At 45.3% G+C, this 17,739-nt stretch overlaps 1 protein-coding gene across 4 annotated transcripts in view; it reads left to right on the top strand.

Annotated features, from left to right (window-relative positions):
* GABRA5 (gamma-aminobutyric acid type A receptor subunit alpha5) overlaps positions 1-17,739 on the top strand; it is a 79,803-nt gene that overhangs the window by 47,597 nt on the left and 14,467 nt on the right. For all 4 annotated transcript variants that reach the window (XM_072950640.1, XM_031676033.2, XM_072950639.1 and 1 more), the window contains one exon: positions 2,760-2,842. In XM_072950640.1, coding sequence (XP_072806741.1) covers positions 2,760-2,842 — 83 coding nt within the window. The remainder of the gene's footprint in view (positions 1-2,759; positions 2,843-17,739) is intronic.

Raw genomic sequence — 17,739 nt, 5'->3', positions numbered from 1 at the left:
ATTAAAAAAAAAAAAGGTCGTCCCTGATGCGAAAGCTGACTGCTGATTCATTCTGACCTAAAATTCTTGCATCTTGTTTTTCTCCTTTCTCTGGCAAGCCCCCAACCTTTCCATTACCCTCTCCACTCACTCTATATTCTTTCCCCAGAATAGCCATCCTTTAACCCAGAAGCTGTATTCAGAGGTGGTCACGGGCTGATGGCCTCAGAAGAATACAGCTTCTCCGTGATGCTGGGTGGATTCTTCAAGGCCAAGAAGAACACAGCACCCAGAATAAACACCTGTTTGTGGCTGCCTTTCTGTCCTGCCCCGCTGTTCTGTAAAACCTCAGGACACCAGTGTCACGATGGATTCAGTCTCTAAGGCGTGAGCCCACTGCGACTCGCTCTGCCTGGCAAAGCAGTAAAGATGCTCTTTTCCTGGTGCCCCCCAAACTCTGTCTCTGGGTCTGAATTCGTTTCTGGGGGACACAGAGGCTGGTGTTTTGGCAACAGGATCACCTGAAGCACCCCCCACCCCTGACTCTGCTCCCACAGACTGAGCCCCGTCTTCCCCGCACAAGGGCCACACACTGTTGGAACAGAGGCATGGACCAGCACCGGAGGGACACTGCCAGTCAGAAGCCTTCTCCTCCGTGCGCCTACGGAACCACTTCTTCATATGCTGGTTTTCACATTTATAGCTTTGTACTCAGCAGTACAGCTTTATGTACACGCTCTTTCTGTGCTAAAAATGTGCTTCTTAAGGAAATTCTGGGTTTACTGAGCTCATCTTGATTTTATTCTCTGGAACATATTCAATTCATTTAATTTTTCTGCCCCACTATTGCTTTATTTAACCAATCACTTGAGTTTACTAACAATCAGATAAAGTACCACTATTTTCCTTTATGTTGGCTGAATGTCCTTCTCGCAGGCTATGGTTTTTAAAGCCCCGATTTTCTTAATTCTAATAAGTAAATCTAAAAAAAAATCTTCCTTCGCCATACCCATTTCATAGTCTCTAATCATAGTCCTTTTCCACAGTTCTATGCTTGAAGATGTCCACACATATACAGATTTTATATATTACACACACCTGCGTGCTAGAATTAAATATTTCACCTTTCAAAGTCATGCTTGATGTACAGATTTTAGTGACGTGGGAAATACTCCTGCTGTAATATTAGGTAAACAAGAGACTGAATTTTAAATACCAAGCACAAAAAGAAAGCATATATACCTGTGAAAAAGATCTGGATAAAAGATGCTGGGTGAAATGATAAATGAAGTGATATGTATTTATAATTGTCTTCTTTACAGCTTTTCTGTATTTTCCATATTCTTCTATGAACATGTGTGGCATGTAATTTTAAGTATCATCTCCCTGCCTGAATATGAGACTTTTGTGGTATATTCTTGTCCATGTGCACTCACAGCCTCTGGAAATTGCTCCATTTTGGGGAGAGCCCCCTCCCCCCAGCAGAGATGGCGGAGGATTCCCTCTCCCTGACGGGCACATCTTCCTCCCGAGGACACGTTTTAGTTCGGTTCAGAGAATGCATGCGCTGACTACTCCGTCCACAGTCATCAAGGGTGAATTGCGTGCCCAATTGAATAACGAAAGGTTAATCTATCCTAAAAGAGGGAAATGGTAAAGGCAAAATGATCGTCCTCACATTCTGACTCTCACTCCAGGCACAGGCAAGACCCAGCCGTAACCCAGCAAGGCGGGCACGACAGTGCTGGCGCAACGCTGAATTGCTGTTGTCTAAGGCTGGAGTTGTAACGTCTGCTTCAAGTTGACCATTGTGTGCTTTGATTTCACTTTTTGTAATTACATTTCATTTTAAATAACAGAATTACAAACGAAGAGACAGAAAGCTAGCTCGTGAAAGAAAGTTAGATTTACTGCCTAATTAGTGAAGTCTGTAGGCAAGGAAAAGGCCCACAGCGTGGCGACTCTGGGAGTGTAGACGGCGCCCAGGGTCACAGAGCCCGTGGGGGACGTGCCGCTAGTGGCTCTGAATTCTCGTCCAGCCTCTCAGCATCCACGCATCACTTTCTCCCCTTGTCTGCTTGGGGAGGGGGGGTGATGGCGGCACATCTCATGGAGCTACTCTGATCCGGTGTGTCAATGCAGGTGAAGCACGTGACACAGCGCCCGGCATAGACACGCAGCTCTCGGGACCTGCGCTGTTTTGGTCACTGGTGACAGTGGTAGTGGATGGTGGTGTTTTATTATTCGGAAGACCAGGCTCGGATTAAAAACAGGAGGACTGCTTCCGTAACACAATTTCACCTCCCGCTCTGTGACGTCAGCCCGGTGCACAGTGATTACAGCCAGCTTCTGTTTAAAATGCGGACTGTGCGTTTACTCCGCATTTACTTTTTTTTTGAGCTTATAAACTATTTTAGAAAATACATATATTTTCAGCCTTGTTGAGGGAAGTTTTTTAGATTACTCTGAGCAAGGGATGGGAGAGAAAGAATAAATTATCTTTAAAGCCATCTCAAATTGCTTTACAAGCAGTAATGTATGTACAGACACACAGCAGCCACAGAACCCGAGCAGACTTGATTTAAGCCTTATTTCTAAATGATGTTCGTCTACAATGCAATCCTGTGTGATTTGGTGGGACAGTTTTAAACGATCTCATAAAAGGTAGTAAATTCAAACACTGAGTGGCGTATTTAATATGGCTTTCGAGAATAGAGGGCGTGTCCAGTAAGTAGCCAGATCCGTGAGTCCTTGAAAGGTGTCCCTCTCTTGTTTTGCAGCTTGACCATCTCTGCAGAGTGCCCGATGCAGCTCGAAGACTTCCCGATGGACGCCCACGCCTGCCCTCTGAAATTTGGCAGCTGTAAGTTATTTTCGCAAGTAAGAACCGTGGATCTACTTTGGGGGTTGCTTCTGCATACATTCAGGGGCATTTAGGTTCTCAGATATGAATGAGCAGGATGTGAGCTGGACGATGCCCTGGACGGCTGGGGCCTGCCATGGGCACACACGCGTTCGTCCTCACAGACTGGCGTCCTTGTGTGTAACTGGGATGCCAGTGGAGGCCCTGCCACCTACAGTGTGTTCCTGGGGACGCGTTCCCCCGCCCCCAGACCTTCCCCCGGCCACTTCTCTCTTGCTTCCTCTTCCCAGATTGCGGGTCACTTCTTCGAGGGCCCTTAATGACCCAATTTCCATTACCCAGCCGGTAACTTTTTACTGCCTGGTGGTCATTGCTGTGTTGAATCACTTCTCAGGTGTTCCGTACAGACTAGTTTATTTATAGGAGTGTTATTTAATTTTTAAACAGTTTGGAGGTATTCCTGTGATTTTCTGTTACTGATTTCCAGTTTAATTCCACTGTAGTCAGAGGACACCCTCTGTATGATTTCAATTTTTCTTACTTTTTTTGAGATTTATTTCATGACCCAGAATATGATTCATGCTGATTATCTGTTCTGAAATCCGAACACTTGAAGATTATGTGTGTTTTGTGGTTGCTTGGTGGAATAATCTGCAAGGGTTAATTCAAGCCCATTAATTATGCTGTTGTGATATTGCTTGCTGATTTTCTGTCTACAACAATTGTTGAGAAAGAGGTGTTGACGTCTCCAGCTGTAATTGTGGATTTGTCTATTTCTACTTTCAATTCCATCCTTTTTTTAAATTTTATTGAGTTATAGTTAGTTTACAATGCTGTGTCAATTTCCAGCGTAGAGCACAATGTTTCATATATGAATGTACATATACTCATTGTCACATTCTTTTTCACCTTGAGCTACCACAAGATCTTGTATATATTTCCCTGTGCTATACAGTATAATCTTGTTTATCTATTCTATATATACCTGTCAGTATCTACAAATTTTGAACGTCCCTTCCCACCCCTCTCCCCCTAGCAATCACAAATTTGTATTCTATGTCTATGAGTCTGTTTCTGTTTTATATTTAAGTTCATTTGTCTTCTTCTTTTTTTTTCTTTTTAGATTTCACATATGAGTGATCTCATATGGTATTTTTCTTTCTCTTTCTGGCTTACTTCACTTAGAATGACCATCTCCAGATCCATCCATGTTGCTGCAGATGGCATTATTGTATTCTTTTTTATGGCTGAGTAGTATTCCACCGTATAAATATATCACAACTTCTTTATCCAGTCATCTGTCGATGGACACCCACCAGTTTTTGTTTCCCGTATTTCTCAGCTGTGTTTTGGTGCACAGACGTTCAGGATGATCACTTCTGGGTGGAATAACCCTCTATCGCTGCATAACATCCCCCTCTGTCTCTGGTAACTTTCTCTACTTTGAAGCCCACGTTAGCTGATATCCTTATAGCCTCTCTAGTTTTTTTTTTTTTCTGATTAATGTTTGAATGATACATGTATTTCCATATATTTACTCTAAGTATCTATATATCATTCCACTAAAATGAGTTTCTTGCAGATGGAGTGTAGTTGGGTCCTATTTTTTAATTCACTTTGCTAGTCTTTATCTTTCAATTGATGTGTTTTCATCATCTACATTCTATGGACTGTTGCTATATTAGGGCTTTAGTCTGACATTTTATTATTTTTGTTGTTGTTTTCTGTTCTCTGTGTTTTCCATTTCTCTGTTTTCTTTTTCCTGACTCCCTGTAGGATAGCTGAACATCTATTATGATTCCATTTTGATGTATTTATAGTATTTTTTGTGTACTTTTTTGTATCTCTTTTGTACTTGTTGCTGTAAGCATTACTTTATATACACATAACTTAATACAGTTTACTGTTGTCTTTATTTTACCAGTTCAGATGAAGACTATCTCTTTATCCTCCCATAAGGATAATATAGTTGTCTTAAATATTTCCTCTGTATACGTCTAGAATCATGTCAGAGAGTGTTGGATTTTTTTGGACCATCAAACTTAATTTTGAAAACTCAAGAGAAAAAAAGAAATTCTATTATATTTACCTATATTTTTACCTCTAATGTTCTTTTATTTTATTCTCAGTGTCCCAAGATTTCTTCTTTTATAACTAAAAATTCTTTATAATGGAAAAAATAAACAATATAGTAAAATAAAATATTTTGTAATAAATGTCCATTTTATAACTGTTCAGCAAATTTCCTTTAGCTATCCTTTTAGGGTAGACTGCTGGCAATACATATTCTCAGTTTGTCTTCATCTGAAAATATCTTGATTTTTTTCCCTTCATACCTGAAGAATATTTTTAATGGATATAGAATTCTGTTCTGACACCTCTTGGGGCACTTGAAACATGTGCTGCTTTACTCTTGCCTCCCTGGTTTCTGATGAAAAATCTGCTGTCATTCAAATCCTGTTTTCCTTAGAGGTGAGATGTCATTTCTTTCCTGTTGCTTTCAAGTTTTTTTCTTTGTCTTTAGTTTTCAGACATGTGACTGTGATGGGTATTGCTGTGGATTTCTTTGGGTTTGTCTGATTTGGGATTTCCTCCACTTCTTGAATCTGGAGGTTTTTGTCCAGTTTAGGAAGTCTGACCAGTTATTTCTTTGAATACTTTTTCTCCCCCTTCCTCTTTCCCTTCTCCTTGCCCGACTCTAGTGACATGGTTTTATCTTTCGTTATATTCCCTCAAGTGCTCAGGCTCTTTTCAATTTCTTCTATTATCTCTGTTTTTCTGATAACTTAATTTTCATGGTTCTGTCTTTAATTTTGCTGATTTTTTTGTCCCCTCCATCTTGCTGATGAACTCATCCATTGAGCTGTTTATTATATTATATTTTTCATTTCTGTGTGGTTAACTTTACGTGTCATCTTGACTGAGTCACGGGATGCCCAGATATTTGGTCAAACATGATGCTGGGGGTGTCTGTGAAGGTGTCTTGGATATGATGAACATTTACATTGGGCGACTGCATAAAGCAGATGGCCCTCCCTAATGTGTGGGCCTCATCCAATCAGCTGAAGTCCTGAATAGAACAAAAGGACTGACCTTGCCACCGTCAGAGGAAACTCATCCTGCCCCACTGCCTTGAGCAGGAATGTCGGTCTTTTCTTCTTCTCCTCCTCCTTTTTTTTTTTTTTTGGAGGGGGTGGGAGGTAATGAGAGAGTATTTATTTATTTATTTATTTATTTATTTATTTATTTATTTAATAGAGGGGATTGAACTGGGGATTGAACCCAGGACCTCGTGCATACTGAGCACACACTCTACCACTGAGCTACACCTTCCCCCCAGGATGCAGCTCTTCTTGGGTCTCAGGCCTAACAATTCTCAGACTGGACCCGTCTCCTGAGTCTTCAGCTTGCTGACTGCAGCTCTTGGGATCTCTTAGCTTCCATTACCCTTGTGTGAGGCAATGCCGTATAATTAATCTCACATATATACATGAGATATATGAATGTGTGTGTGTGTTTGTATGTGTGTGTGTGTGTGTGTGTGTGTGTGTATATATATATATATATATATATATATATATATATATACACCCTGTTTCTATTTCACTGGAGAACCCTGAATAATACAGATTTTGGTTGAGAAGTGGATGCTGCTGTAATAAATACCTAAAAGTGTGGATGTGGCTTTAGAACTGGATAATGGTTAGAGGCTTTTGTGGTTCATGTTAGAAAAAGCCAAGATTGCCATGAAGCAACTATTGTCTGAAACATGGATGTTAAAGGTGATACTGATAAGGGCTTAGAAAGAAGAAAGGGGGCCAGAGGGCAAACGTTCATCTCCTTAGAAAATACACAAATAATCATGAGCCGAATGCTGGCTGAAATATGGATGTTAAAGGTCTTCTGATGGGGTCTCAGACAGAAATGACCGACAGGCTGTTGGAAATTGGGGAAAGATGCTCTTTGTTGTGATTTAGCCAAAGAACTTGGCTAAGGTGTGTTCCAGTGTTTGGTGGGAGGCAGACCTTGTGAGCAATGAAACTGGATGTTTAGTTGAGGCGATTTCTAAGCAAAGTGGTGGAGGAGGGGCTTGGTTCCTCTTGACTGCTTATAGTAAAACGTGAGCGACATGAGATGAATTAAAGAAGAAATTGTTAAGAAAAAACAAAAAAACAGATGGGAAAGATTTGGAAAATTCTCATATTGCAAAAAAATAAAAGGGGGGGGAGAGTTTGTTCAGGAAAGAACATCAAGTTGAAAAGGTTACCCGTGGTGTTATCGGCTATCTCAACAGAAGCCAGGAAGAATGATTCCAAAGGCAATGCAGAGATGATGGGGCTGCCAGTCGCCCAGCAGGTGCAGAGTCCACGGGCTCAGGGAGCCAGCCTCCCTCCACTGCCACCTGGCAGAGCCATGAGTGCCGCAGCCTGCAGGGCAGTGAGCGGGATGCTGCTGCCCCCTGGGGCTGAAGGGCAGTGCATTGAACCAAAGAGGATTCTTCTTGAGCTTTAAGATCTAACGGGGTTTGAGGAGGAGGGCATAGCTCAGTGGTAGAGTGCATGCTTAGCACGCATGAGGTCTTGGGTTCAACCCCCAGTACCTTCATTAAATAAACAAATTAATTAATTAATTGACTGATTAACTTAATTTCTTCTCCCCTCAAAAGAAAGATCTCACGGGTTTGCTTTGCTGGGTTTTTGTCTTGCCTGGGGTTTGTCACCCTTTTCCCCCTTTTGGAACAGGAGTGTCTGTCCTACGCCCAGCCCACCCTTGTATTTTGGGAGCAAATAGCTTGTCCCACAGGCTTACAGCTAGAGAGGAATTTTGCCTCAGGATGAACTGAGCGGCACCCGTATCTGATGTGGGTGACATTTAGGTGAGACATTGCACCTTCGACATTAGAGCGGAGTCTCCATTCATCCTCCTCTGATGCAACGCCAGCAAGGAGCAGGAGGGAGCTGTGCTGCTGGACTCAGCTGGACCTCCAGCCTCCCCACGGGGCATCTAGGACGCCTGGGAGAGCGGGCGTCACGGCCGCCGTCTTGCAGGGATGGGGTCCTGCTTCCTCCTGTGCCTGAGCTTCCCTGATGCCGCCCGGCAGCAGGCGGGGGCCCTGGACAGGGTGAGACCTAGTGCTGCACGTGCTTTGCTGGCCCAGGCTGGGGCGGGGCCGCACTTTTTCCGGTGGTATTTGCCTGGAGTTGTGTGATCATTTTCTGCCTTGACAGCCTGACCCTTTCCTGCTCCTTTGAGCACAGAGAACAGGCTTCGTTTGTTGTCCTTGCCCTTTTACGTCTACGCCCCTCGGCATTTCCAGGTGCCAGCCTCTCTTGGTTCCAAGTCTGGAATGTAAAAGGCAAGAAGAAAACCAAAGACCTCACCACCGTGTCACCCTTGGGTCCCCAGGCCTTGTCTGCCTTGTTCTTTCTGCCTTCGCTCTGTTCGCTTTACATACAATATCCAGGGTTTCTCGTTGTGCTTCGCAGGAAGAACAGGAGAAGGCACATCTCCGTTTTCCTAGAAGCAGACGTCCCCCAGACGGGTCTCTATTGTGTTGTGTGTACTTTCCGGGCTTTGCTGAGCCTCCTGGGTCTCTCGATTTATGTCTTCCACCAAATTCGAGGCATTTTGACCATGACTCTTTCTAACAATTTTCTGGCTCATCTTCCCTCTTCCCTCTGGAGCTCTAATTGGAGGTGTTGTAACTTTGCATGTAACACATCAGGTCTTCAGGACTTCTGCTTTGTGAAAAACTGGTTTTCCCTGTTTGTTCTCTATACGGCTAATTCCGTTGCTCTGTATTCAAGGTCACTGGCTCTCCTGTCATTTCCAACCTGCTGTTAAGCTTATACAGTAAACGTTTTCATTCAGCATATTTGTCAGGTTTAGAATTTGTATTTGGTTCTTTTAAATAGTTTCAAAACCTCCGCTAAGATTTGCTCTTAGTTTTTTTCATCACAACCATTTTTCACTGCAAAACATTACATTTTTCCCCCTTTGCGTCTTTAAGTGTAGCCGTAATGTCTGCTCTAAAATCCTTCTGGGCCAAATCCAACGTCTGAATCTTCCTGGGGGTCCTTCTGATGGATTGCGGTTTCTCTTGGCTGTGGCTCATGTTTTCCTGATTCTTTTGCATTTAATAATGTTGAGTTGTTTCTGGGATATTTCAGTCAGGGTTATATTGCAGAGACTATTAGATTTAGAATGTTTAGGGGGCCGGGGCAAGGGGGTGTTGCTAGTTACCCTGACTGAGTTCAAATTCCAAACTCTGTCCTTTCCGTGGTGGGCAAGCGCTGACATGTCCCGTGGGTCTTTATTTAGCTGGGCTGGTAGGATACGTTCCGTTATGTGTGTGTGATTCTGTGGTGAGTGAGATGTCTGGGCGGAGTTTGCACACATCTGTCTCCATCAGTTTGGGGCTCCCTGTCTGTGGTTCTTCCCTTTCTAGGATTTTGTACCCCACATTCCAGCCGCACTGCTTTGATAGCTCCAGACTCTTCCTCTGGACTGTTCAAGCCAGTAAGACGAAGGGAGCCCTCTGATCCGTGGCCGCCTCACGGCTCTGACTCACAGCTTTTCAAGAGAAAATCCATTCCCTTTGTCCAAGTCCCAGATCCTCTCCAGAGCCTCCAAGGAATCATTTTTTATGTGGTTATTTTCTTTACGTGGTTCTATGAGGTGCCCAAAGTTGTTACCTACTCACAGCCACTCTGTGTTCCTGCCAGGGAACTTCTTTTGATTCCAGAGATTTCCTTTTATTTCACTTCCATCAGTCCAAAGGGATTTTGGAGTTTAGGAGAAGTAACTGTGTGTGATGAGCCAAAAGTTAGGTTGGATGGGAATAATTCATTTTTTTTCAAACGAAGATTTTCAAATGCCATAGAGAGATAAAATATACATTTACGGCGGGAGGGCATAGCTCAGTGGTAAAGCGTGTGTTTAGCAAGCATGAGGTCCAGGGTTCAACACCCAGTACCTCCATTAAAATAGATACATAAATAAATACAACCCTAATCACCCCCCTCAAAATGTATACAGTACTGTATGTCACCGTATCTCAATAAAAGTGGAAGAAAAAATTTTTAAATAAAATAAAAATTATAAAAAAATGTATTTGGGCAAAGTGGTATAATGGGAAGGAACTCTCACTAAGATTTGTTTAAATCACTTGCTGCCATGAGGTGGCTGTGCACATCGGTAGTTGGGACAAAACCTTCAAAAGACCCCCCCCCCGATACCGTATTTGGGAATCACTTGTTCATGTCCCTGAAGGAAAGTGAATCGCTCGTGTCCCTAAGAGGAAAATGAGTCGTAGACCTCAAAACCGTGCCGCACTTTGGACATGAAAATTATGCTCTTCATTTGATGAAGGGTAAAAATACTAAAAGGCAAAGGTTGTGATTTTTTTCATCATTATTTAAATAAATTTAAGTCAGTGTGATGCTCGGATTTAATGGCCATGGTGTGCAGGGCAGGCAGCACGAAAACAGTTTTTGGTGAAGGAAACGTGTGAGCTTTTAACCCTTCTTCGTGTTATCCAACACGCAACAACCCACCAACCGCACTTAAATCGCTCATCACGCTCGGAGCTCAAATGCGCATCTCACAGGACCTCTTCATTTCTACATTCAGCCAAACAAAGCAAGATCAAGTTACATAATACATACATTAATTCATTTCTTGAACTTAGTAGAAAGCCAAAACCAGTACCAACATTTCTCGAACTCGGTGGAGATTTGGAGCTCTCACGCCAGGCTTCTTTTCGTCTGCCTGATTTTTGTTTTTGTTTTTTTTAACATTTTTTATTGATTTATAACCATTTTACAATGTGTCAAATTCCAGTGTTCAGCACAATTTTTCAGTCATTCATGGACATATACACACTCATTGTCACATTTTTTTCTCTGTGAGCTATCATAACATCTTGTGTATATTTCCCTGTGCTATACAGTGTAATCTTGTTTATCTATTCTACAATTTTGAAATCCCAGTCTATCCCTTCCCACCCTCCACCACCTGGTAACCACAAGTCTGTATTCTCTGTCTGTGAGTCTATTTCTGTCCTGTATTTATGCTTTGTTTTTGTTTGTTTGTTTTTGTTTTTGTTTTTTAGATTCCACATATGAGCGATCTCATATGGTATTTTTCTTTCTCTTTCTGGCTTACTCCACTTAGAATGACATTCTCTAGGAGCATCCATGTTGCTGCAAATGGCATTATGTTGTCGGTTTTTATGGCTGAGTAGTATTCCATTGTATAACTATACCACATCTGCCTGGTTTTTGAAGATGGGCTGAGGTAGACGCTGATCCTTTATTTATATTTGCTGTAACTGCCATTTCTGTTGCACACGAAGCAGTCAAAACAGCTCCCCTCCTGTACCACACTTGTACGCAGTGGACCAAGAGCCAGAAAACTGCACAGACTTCACCTCTCCTCAGCGTACAGGGTTTCCGCTCAGGACTTGGTCATTTTGAGAGAAGACAGGCTATTCGATTCAATGTTTTTCTTACTTGTCTTTGGTCTTCCAGGTTTACTAAAAATAGCGGCTCGGCCAAGTAGCTCACGCACACCACCAGCATCAGAGCCCACAGAGGCTAAATGTGATCGGATAATGAGTTTCAAATTACCCAATCCAGGCATCTCTGCTATTAGCAGACAAAGCCATGCAAATAGGTGTCATTATTCTAACGAGCCACATGCTCCGGCTTCTCTAGCATGGAGCGGAATGAACAGACGTCTCCTTATTGCTGCCTCCCCTCTCAAGAATCCAAACAATGGTTGAAATTAACCCCGGTTTATAGAGAGATGTGTCCTAGTTCGTAAGGAAGTTCCTTGAAGACAATGGTGTGGCTTACGTTTGGAGTGAGCGCTTAAACAAACCAAGACTACTTAGAAAAGAAAAGCAAAAAAAAGTTTTGTTCATTTTATTTGTTAAATGATGCCTTAAATATTAGATCAAGTCATAAGAAAACCCTTGAATTCCTGGAAGTATATTCTAAATTAGACACGATCACCTGTTTGGTGGACACCCAGTAGGGAGAATTTCAAGAAGTCAGGGGTAAATGGGGGAGTGAGCTGTCACGGCTGTGGAATCGCGGCTGTGCCACTGCGTCAGCCACGTCCTGTGGGTGATCCAAAACGCAGGTTTCCCGGTGCGCCTGTGTTACAGTCTGTGAGGTCTTAGAAACACGTTGAACTTTTGTGTGTGTCCCGTGTTAGTTAACCGTGATGCCTGTTTGGCAGATACGATGGGTGCATTCCACACTCAGCACTCTGTGAGGTGCTGTGGGAAATGGGCACTAATGGTGCTCTGGGGCACGTTAGCTAAGCAGGCTAAACACCTTTGTGAAACTGAAGGCCATCTGAAATTCACAGAAGGGGAAGCGCATCGTGGGGGTCGTATTTTGAACGGAGCCTGGAAGGATTTGAGTGGAAGAAGGCTTAATGGAAATAAGGAAAAAACACAAATGCCAGGTGATTAGTTAGTGGAGGCATTGAACCTTGTTCTTTGGGGAACAGCGTTACAGCCCAAATAGGAAAGGCCTTAAGCCCCAGAGCATTAAAGGAGCAGGCAGAGCAGTGATGTTTTGGAGTAAAGGGAGGGAGTGCCGAAATCACTATTTTGGAAGCAAAATCGAGAGCTTGGAATTGCCCTGAAGCAGTAGGGCTGAGAGCAGGGTGGTGGACGATGTGACAAGTGGATTATAACACAGCTTCGTGATTTTAAGACCAGGTGACTTAGAAAATAGTATTTTCTACAAGAAACTGGAAGTAATTGGGAGGAGTTGCTGGATTTGAATGTAAAAAAAGAGAGAAAAGAGCTAATGGGTTTAGGAGGGGGCGGGAAAGTACCCGAGGGATTTCCTCCTAACACTCTGGCGTTCTGATCTGCTCGCCTCTCTTCTTCACAGCTTTTCTGTGGGAGAGTGACAGTCCTTTGTCCTTCTTTCCTGATTTGTTCCCATTTAAGTCTATAAACTCAGAGAGCACTGTCTCTCTTTTTTTTAATTATTATTATTGAAGCATAGTCAGTTTGCAAGTGAGTTTTTTTAATTGCAGTACAGTCAGTACAGTTAGATGCTGTGTCAGCTCCAGGTGTACAGCACAGTGTCCCAGTCGTGCATACACAGCCGTATATTCATTTTCATGTTCTTTTTCATTATAGGTGACTACAAGATACTGAATATAGTTCCCGTGTGCTAAACAGAAGAAACTTGTAGTTTATCTATTTTATATACAGTAGTTAGTATCTGTAAATCTCAAACTCCCAGATTTATCCTTTCCTACCCGTTTACCTCCCCCACCATGGCCATAAGTTTGTTTTCTGTGTCTGTTAGTCTGTTTCTGTTTTGTAGATAAGTTCATTAGTCTCCTTTTTCTTTTTTGAGATTCCACTTATGAGTGATACCATGTGGTATTTTTCTTTGTCTTCCTGGTTTACTTCACTTAGAGTCTCTGACTCTCCCTCAGACCTGCTGGGACAGGGACCCACGTAGCTCTACAAGGACTTGATTGTGGGGTGGGGACGGGCCATGTGACTAGCAGATCTCAGTCTTCTAGTGTAGCTTCCTGGGCAACAGGGCAGTTAAGTGCTACCTGTTCATCTCCGTGCAGACAGGTGCACTTCCCTCTCAGTTGATTCTGGGCAGGGAAGGAGGCATTTTGTGATTTCAGTTAGAGCCACTGGTCTAAGTTTTACCTGCTAAACTGAAAGCGGGGATACTGGGTGCCCAACGGACCATCAGAGATCATGCATCCACAGACATTTGTCTTTCACAAAGTTTCTCGTCTAGGTCATGTAATTGACACGCCAGGTGTTGACGTGGTTTTCAGCTCAGGGAAGTTGAGGACCTGTGGGTTACATGGACAGTGGGTGGTGAGGTCTCCTGGGGCGGTCACTCTGCTGGTTCCCACCTCCAGTTTAAGAAGAGGGAGGAAGGCAGAGGGCCTGGGTGCTAGAGAACTCAAATCCTCTACATTTTGCAAATCACCCAAATTCCGGTTACACCCCAATCTGCATTTCTTTGAAACCTTAGGCTGTGGATGCACAGAGTAAAAGAGATTTCCTCCCTGGTTATTGGCAGTTCCTGGGTGTCTATGCGGTCTGTCAGGCTACCCAAAGGTCCTCACACACTGCGTCTGCTTTTGACAGACAGTTAGAAAGTGAATTCACAGAGGGGAGGGTGTGGCTCAGAGGTAGCATGCATGCCTAGCATGCAGGAGGTCCTGGGTTCAATTCCCAGTGCCTCCATGAAAGTAACTAAATAAATAAACCTAATTACCTACCTCCCCCAAAAAGTAAATTCACAAAGAAAGAGCTTCTCATAAGATTGGATTTGACATCAAGCAAAACTTCCCAACTTACGGTTATGTTCCTTATTAGCTACTACTTATTAAGCACCTACTGTGTGTCAGGCATATGCTGACTGCTTGGCATTCCCGAATACACTTTATCCTGAAGGACCCCTGGGTAGTCCCCTCAATCTGCAGGTGAGGCAGTAGGGCCTAGAGAGTAAAGAGGTTGTTGAAGTTCATTCCATGGAGAAGGTCAGCGTCATGCTGACGTATCTCTCATGGCAAAAACTCATCACTTTGAAAAGGCTTTGTAGATAAGGGGTCCATGTGCCATTGCTACCTCTTATTCAGGATTTGTAGGGCTACGGAGGACAGACAGAGAGTGTCAGCCCAGGGACAGAGCTGCTCGAAGGCAGTGATGGATTCCAGGCTGGTTTTGGATGAAAATGTTTCAGACCTTCCTGCCCGGCTGATGTCTGGTTGGAGGGAGGCCAGCACTGTTTTGGGCTCTAAATCATGATGGCTGAGGGCCTGGCAGACTTGCTCGCCTCGTTTACTGTCGCACCAGCACAGAGATCGAATGCCACACCCCGACACAAAGAGAATTTAGTGTCGCTAAATGCCCAGGCCGGAAGGCGCACAAGTGCCGTCCTTCATTTGGCGAGGAGAGCGGGACCGACGCCGCAGCCCCGCCGCCCCCTGTGCTGCTGTTACCACTGCTGGTAACTGCGTTGCTGTCAACAGGCCGCTTGCTGCTGCCTGACAGTGTGAGGGACGAGACGGTGTGAGATATGAGTCCACGCTGTTCATGCAGCACTTTGTGATTTCAAGTAACTTTTATCTAGTTGCAATTATTATTTTATCAGATCCTTATTACAAGTATTATTATCCCCCCTGCCCCCCCCCCCCAGTGATGGAGAAGGAGGCTTACAGGACTTGGGACTCATGCCCAGCGAGCCTGCCGGTAACCTCCTCCCAGCCACGCTCCCTGCAGCACAGACACGCTTTCCTGTTTGATACGCTCCTCACATCAGAGCCCAAGGCAGCCACCCCCAGTCCCACTGCGGAGAGTGATGCCCTGCCCTGCAGTCGGCCAGCATCCCCGGCAGTCCCGTCCCTGTCCGCACGCTCCCCTCTGTGCCTGCACTGCCCACAACTGCCGTCTGCCTCCCCCGTCCTCACTTGCCTTCCCTGCGGGTGCCGGAGGAGGCTCCTGCACTGCTGTCCAGAGTGCTTCCTTCATCCTGAATGTCCTCCCCTGCACCGTGCGCCCCCTGCTCCTTTGCCCTCTTCCCCGACCCCCTTGAGGACACTGAAGAGGTAGCGCCACAGGGGAGCACCATTTTCTGTGCTCTGCACTCTCCGTAGACACGTGTCTGTGTTCTCAGTCATCCCTGACTCTCAGAGCTGCCCTGGCCACTAAGACGTCTTGCCTCGAGGTTTGAGCTCCTTTTTAAGCTTCAGGATTCTCATTTCCCAACCTACTCACACTTCCAGGGGTTGTGGGGGTCCCCTTACTCCTTTTGGCCAGAGGTCAGACTCCCAGCTCCCGTGTGGATTGGAACTGGAGTGGGGGGACTCTCAGCAGCTCTCCTCACTGTGAGTGTAGCCGGGGGCAGGCCAGTCTCACGGTGCATCAGCTCCACAGGGTGTGTGGCAGCCGAGCTGGGGAGAGGGTGCAGGGCAGGCACACAGGGCGACAGGACACCCGCTGCCCCAGCCAGTAAGGACAGTAGGAAGCCAGGAGATGCTGCCTCATCACAGTCAGCCGTCCACTCCACACACACAGCCCCAGCCGGACTCCCCTGTGGCCGCTGTGCTCAGGTCCATGTCTGAGCACCACGGCCCTTCAATACTAATTACTACACATGAAACTAGATAAATAGCAAGGTCCTACTGTGCAGCACAGAGAACTATATTCAGTAACTTGTAAGAGCCTAAGATGAAAAAGAATCTGAAAAGGAATATGCATATGTATGACCGAAACGTTAGGCTGTACACCAGAAATTGACACAGCATTGTAGATCGACGGTACTTCAATTACAAATTTTTAAAAAAATATTCAGGGTCCTGTAGCATCTAAATAATAGGAAGATAGAAATCTCCCTGTCCTTTAGGTGGAACTCACGGAGCCATCCGGGTCCCAGCATGCACCCAGGGGTGTCTGTGACCAGACACATAGGAAGCAGCTTGCCCGGGTGGGGCATCTCACCAGGCCCGTGTCTCCCCAGGAGAGGAGGGGAATTGCAGCAGAACGCACTTGTGTGAGGAGGGCGCCAGGGCTGCCCGTGCAAAAACACGCTTCTATAATACCCCAAAGTTGGAAACGGAAGGTCATATTAATTAAAAAAAAACCCAGCAAAACACAAGACCACCCAGTATCCACCTGCAGCGTTGGCGTTAAGTATGGCACCGTGGTTCACCATCAACCACAGTACTGGGGCTACTCCAGTCTACTTAAGTTCTTACTAACACGCGGATGAGCGTTACGATCGCATCGCTAATTCTCAGGGTTCTGACCCCACCCTCGTTGAGCAGCGTTCTGATACGCTGGCCTCCCCCGTGGCCTTGCTCAGAGTCGGGGTGCACTGGTTGTTGGAACCGTGTTGAGCAACTCGCATCTCGGGGGAGAACGTCTAGCTAAAGGTGGAAAGTGGTACAAGTTTACGGAAAGATATGTCAACATGCAAGACTGCTTGGTGCCGGTCTCGGCTCGTCATTACTGGTATATAATGGTGCTGTGACAAGGAATGGCCGGGGCCGCACCACCGGCAACAGCCCCCGCGGACATCCCCTGCCGCGGGCCAGTGCTGAGGCTGGGCTGGCCCTTGTGGTTCTTACTATGAATGCAAGACACTCGGCAACAACCATCAGGGAACTTTGAAAAAGCAAGGTTTATTACTCACAGAGGCCACAGCACCGTCGTGGGCAGGGGAGGGGGAAAGAGCACAGATCTGGGGCTCCACCTTTATTGGGGTGCAAAGTGGGTGCTTAGGGTGTCGAGAGTTCAATATTTATGGGCAAATTTAAAACAGAAGAACAGGAATCAGGTGCACTACTTAGGGAGCAGAGGGGTCATCAGACACAGAGCGGTCGGTATCTGGGTCACCTTGGGTTTTCTAGAAGGGGGCTGCGTGGTGGGCTGGCTCTTCGCCTAGGAGGGTAGCTGGCAACATGCCGGGATGAGGTGGATGTCTTTTAAGTAGATGCCCCAGCAATTAAAAGCTTACCGTCAACCAAAAAAGCTTATGGTCAGGCACTGTCTCTACAAAGACCTGTACGCACTGGCAGACGCGTCGTGTCCGTGATAAAAAGACTCAATGCCGTGAGACGTCATGTGTCCCCGGCCTGTAATCTGAGGATCCAGCTCAGGTGCAGTACAAATCCAGGAGGGTATTTTTCAGGGAGGCCTGATGAGCGGATCTGACATGTACACGGGCAAGCAGAGGTCTGAGAACAGCCAGGGCCCCATGGAGCACAGAAAGGGGCAGGCACCTCGCCCCTCTGGCTGCTGGTGTCTGGAATTCTGAAGTCTGTGCAGTTAAGATGGGGTGGACTGAAACTGGGATAGAAAAAGAATCCTGAGAAGAGAACACTGG

Source organism: Vicugna pacos, chromosome 27 (genome assembly GCF_048564905.1).
Source record: "Vicugna pacos chromosome 27, VicPac4, whole genome shotgun sequence".
Taxonomy (NCBI): domain Eukaryota; kingdom Metazoa; phylum Chordata; class Mammalia; order Artiodactyla; family Camelidae; genus Vicugna; species Vicugna pacos.
The sequence above is the reverse complement of the archived record's forward strand: the minus strand, read 5'-3'. Positions and strand labels throughout refer to the sequence as shown.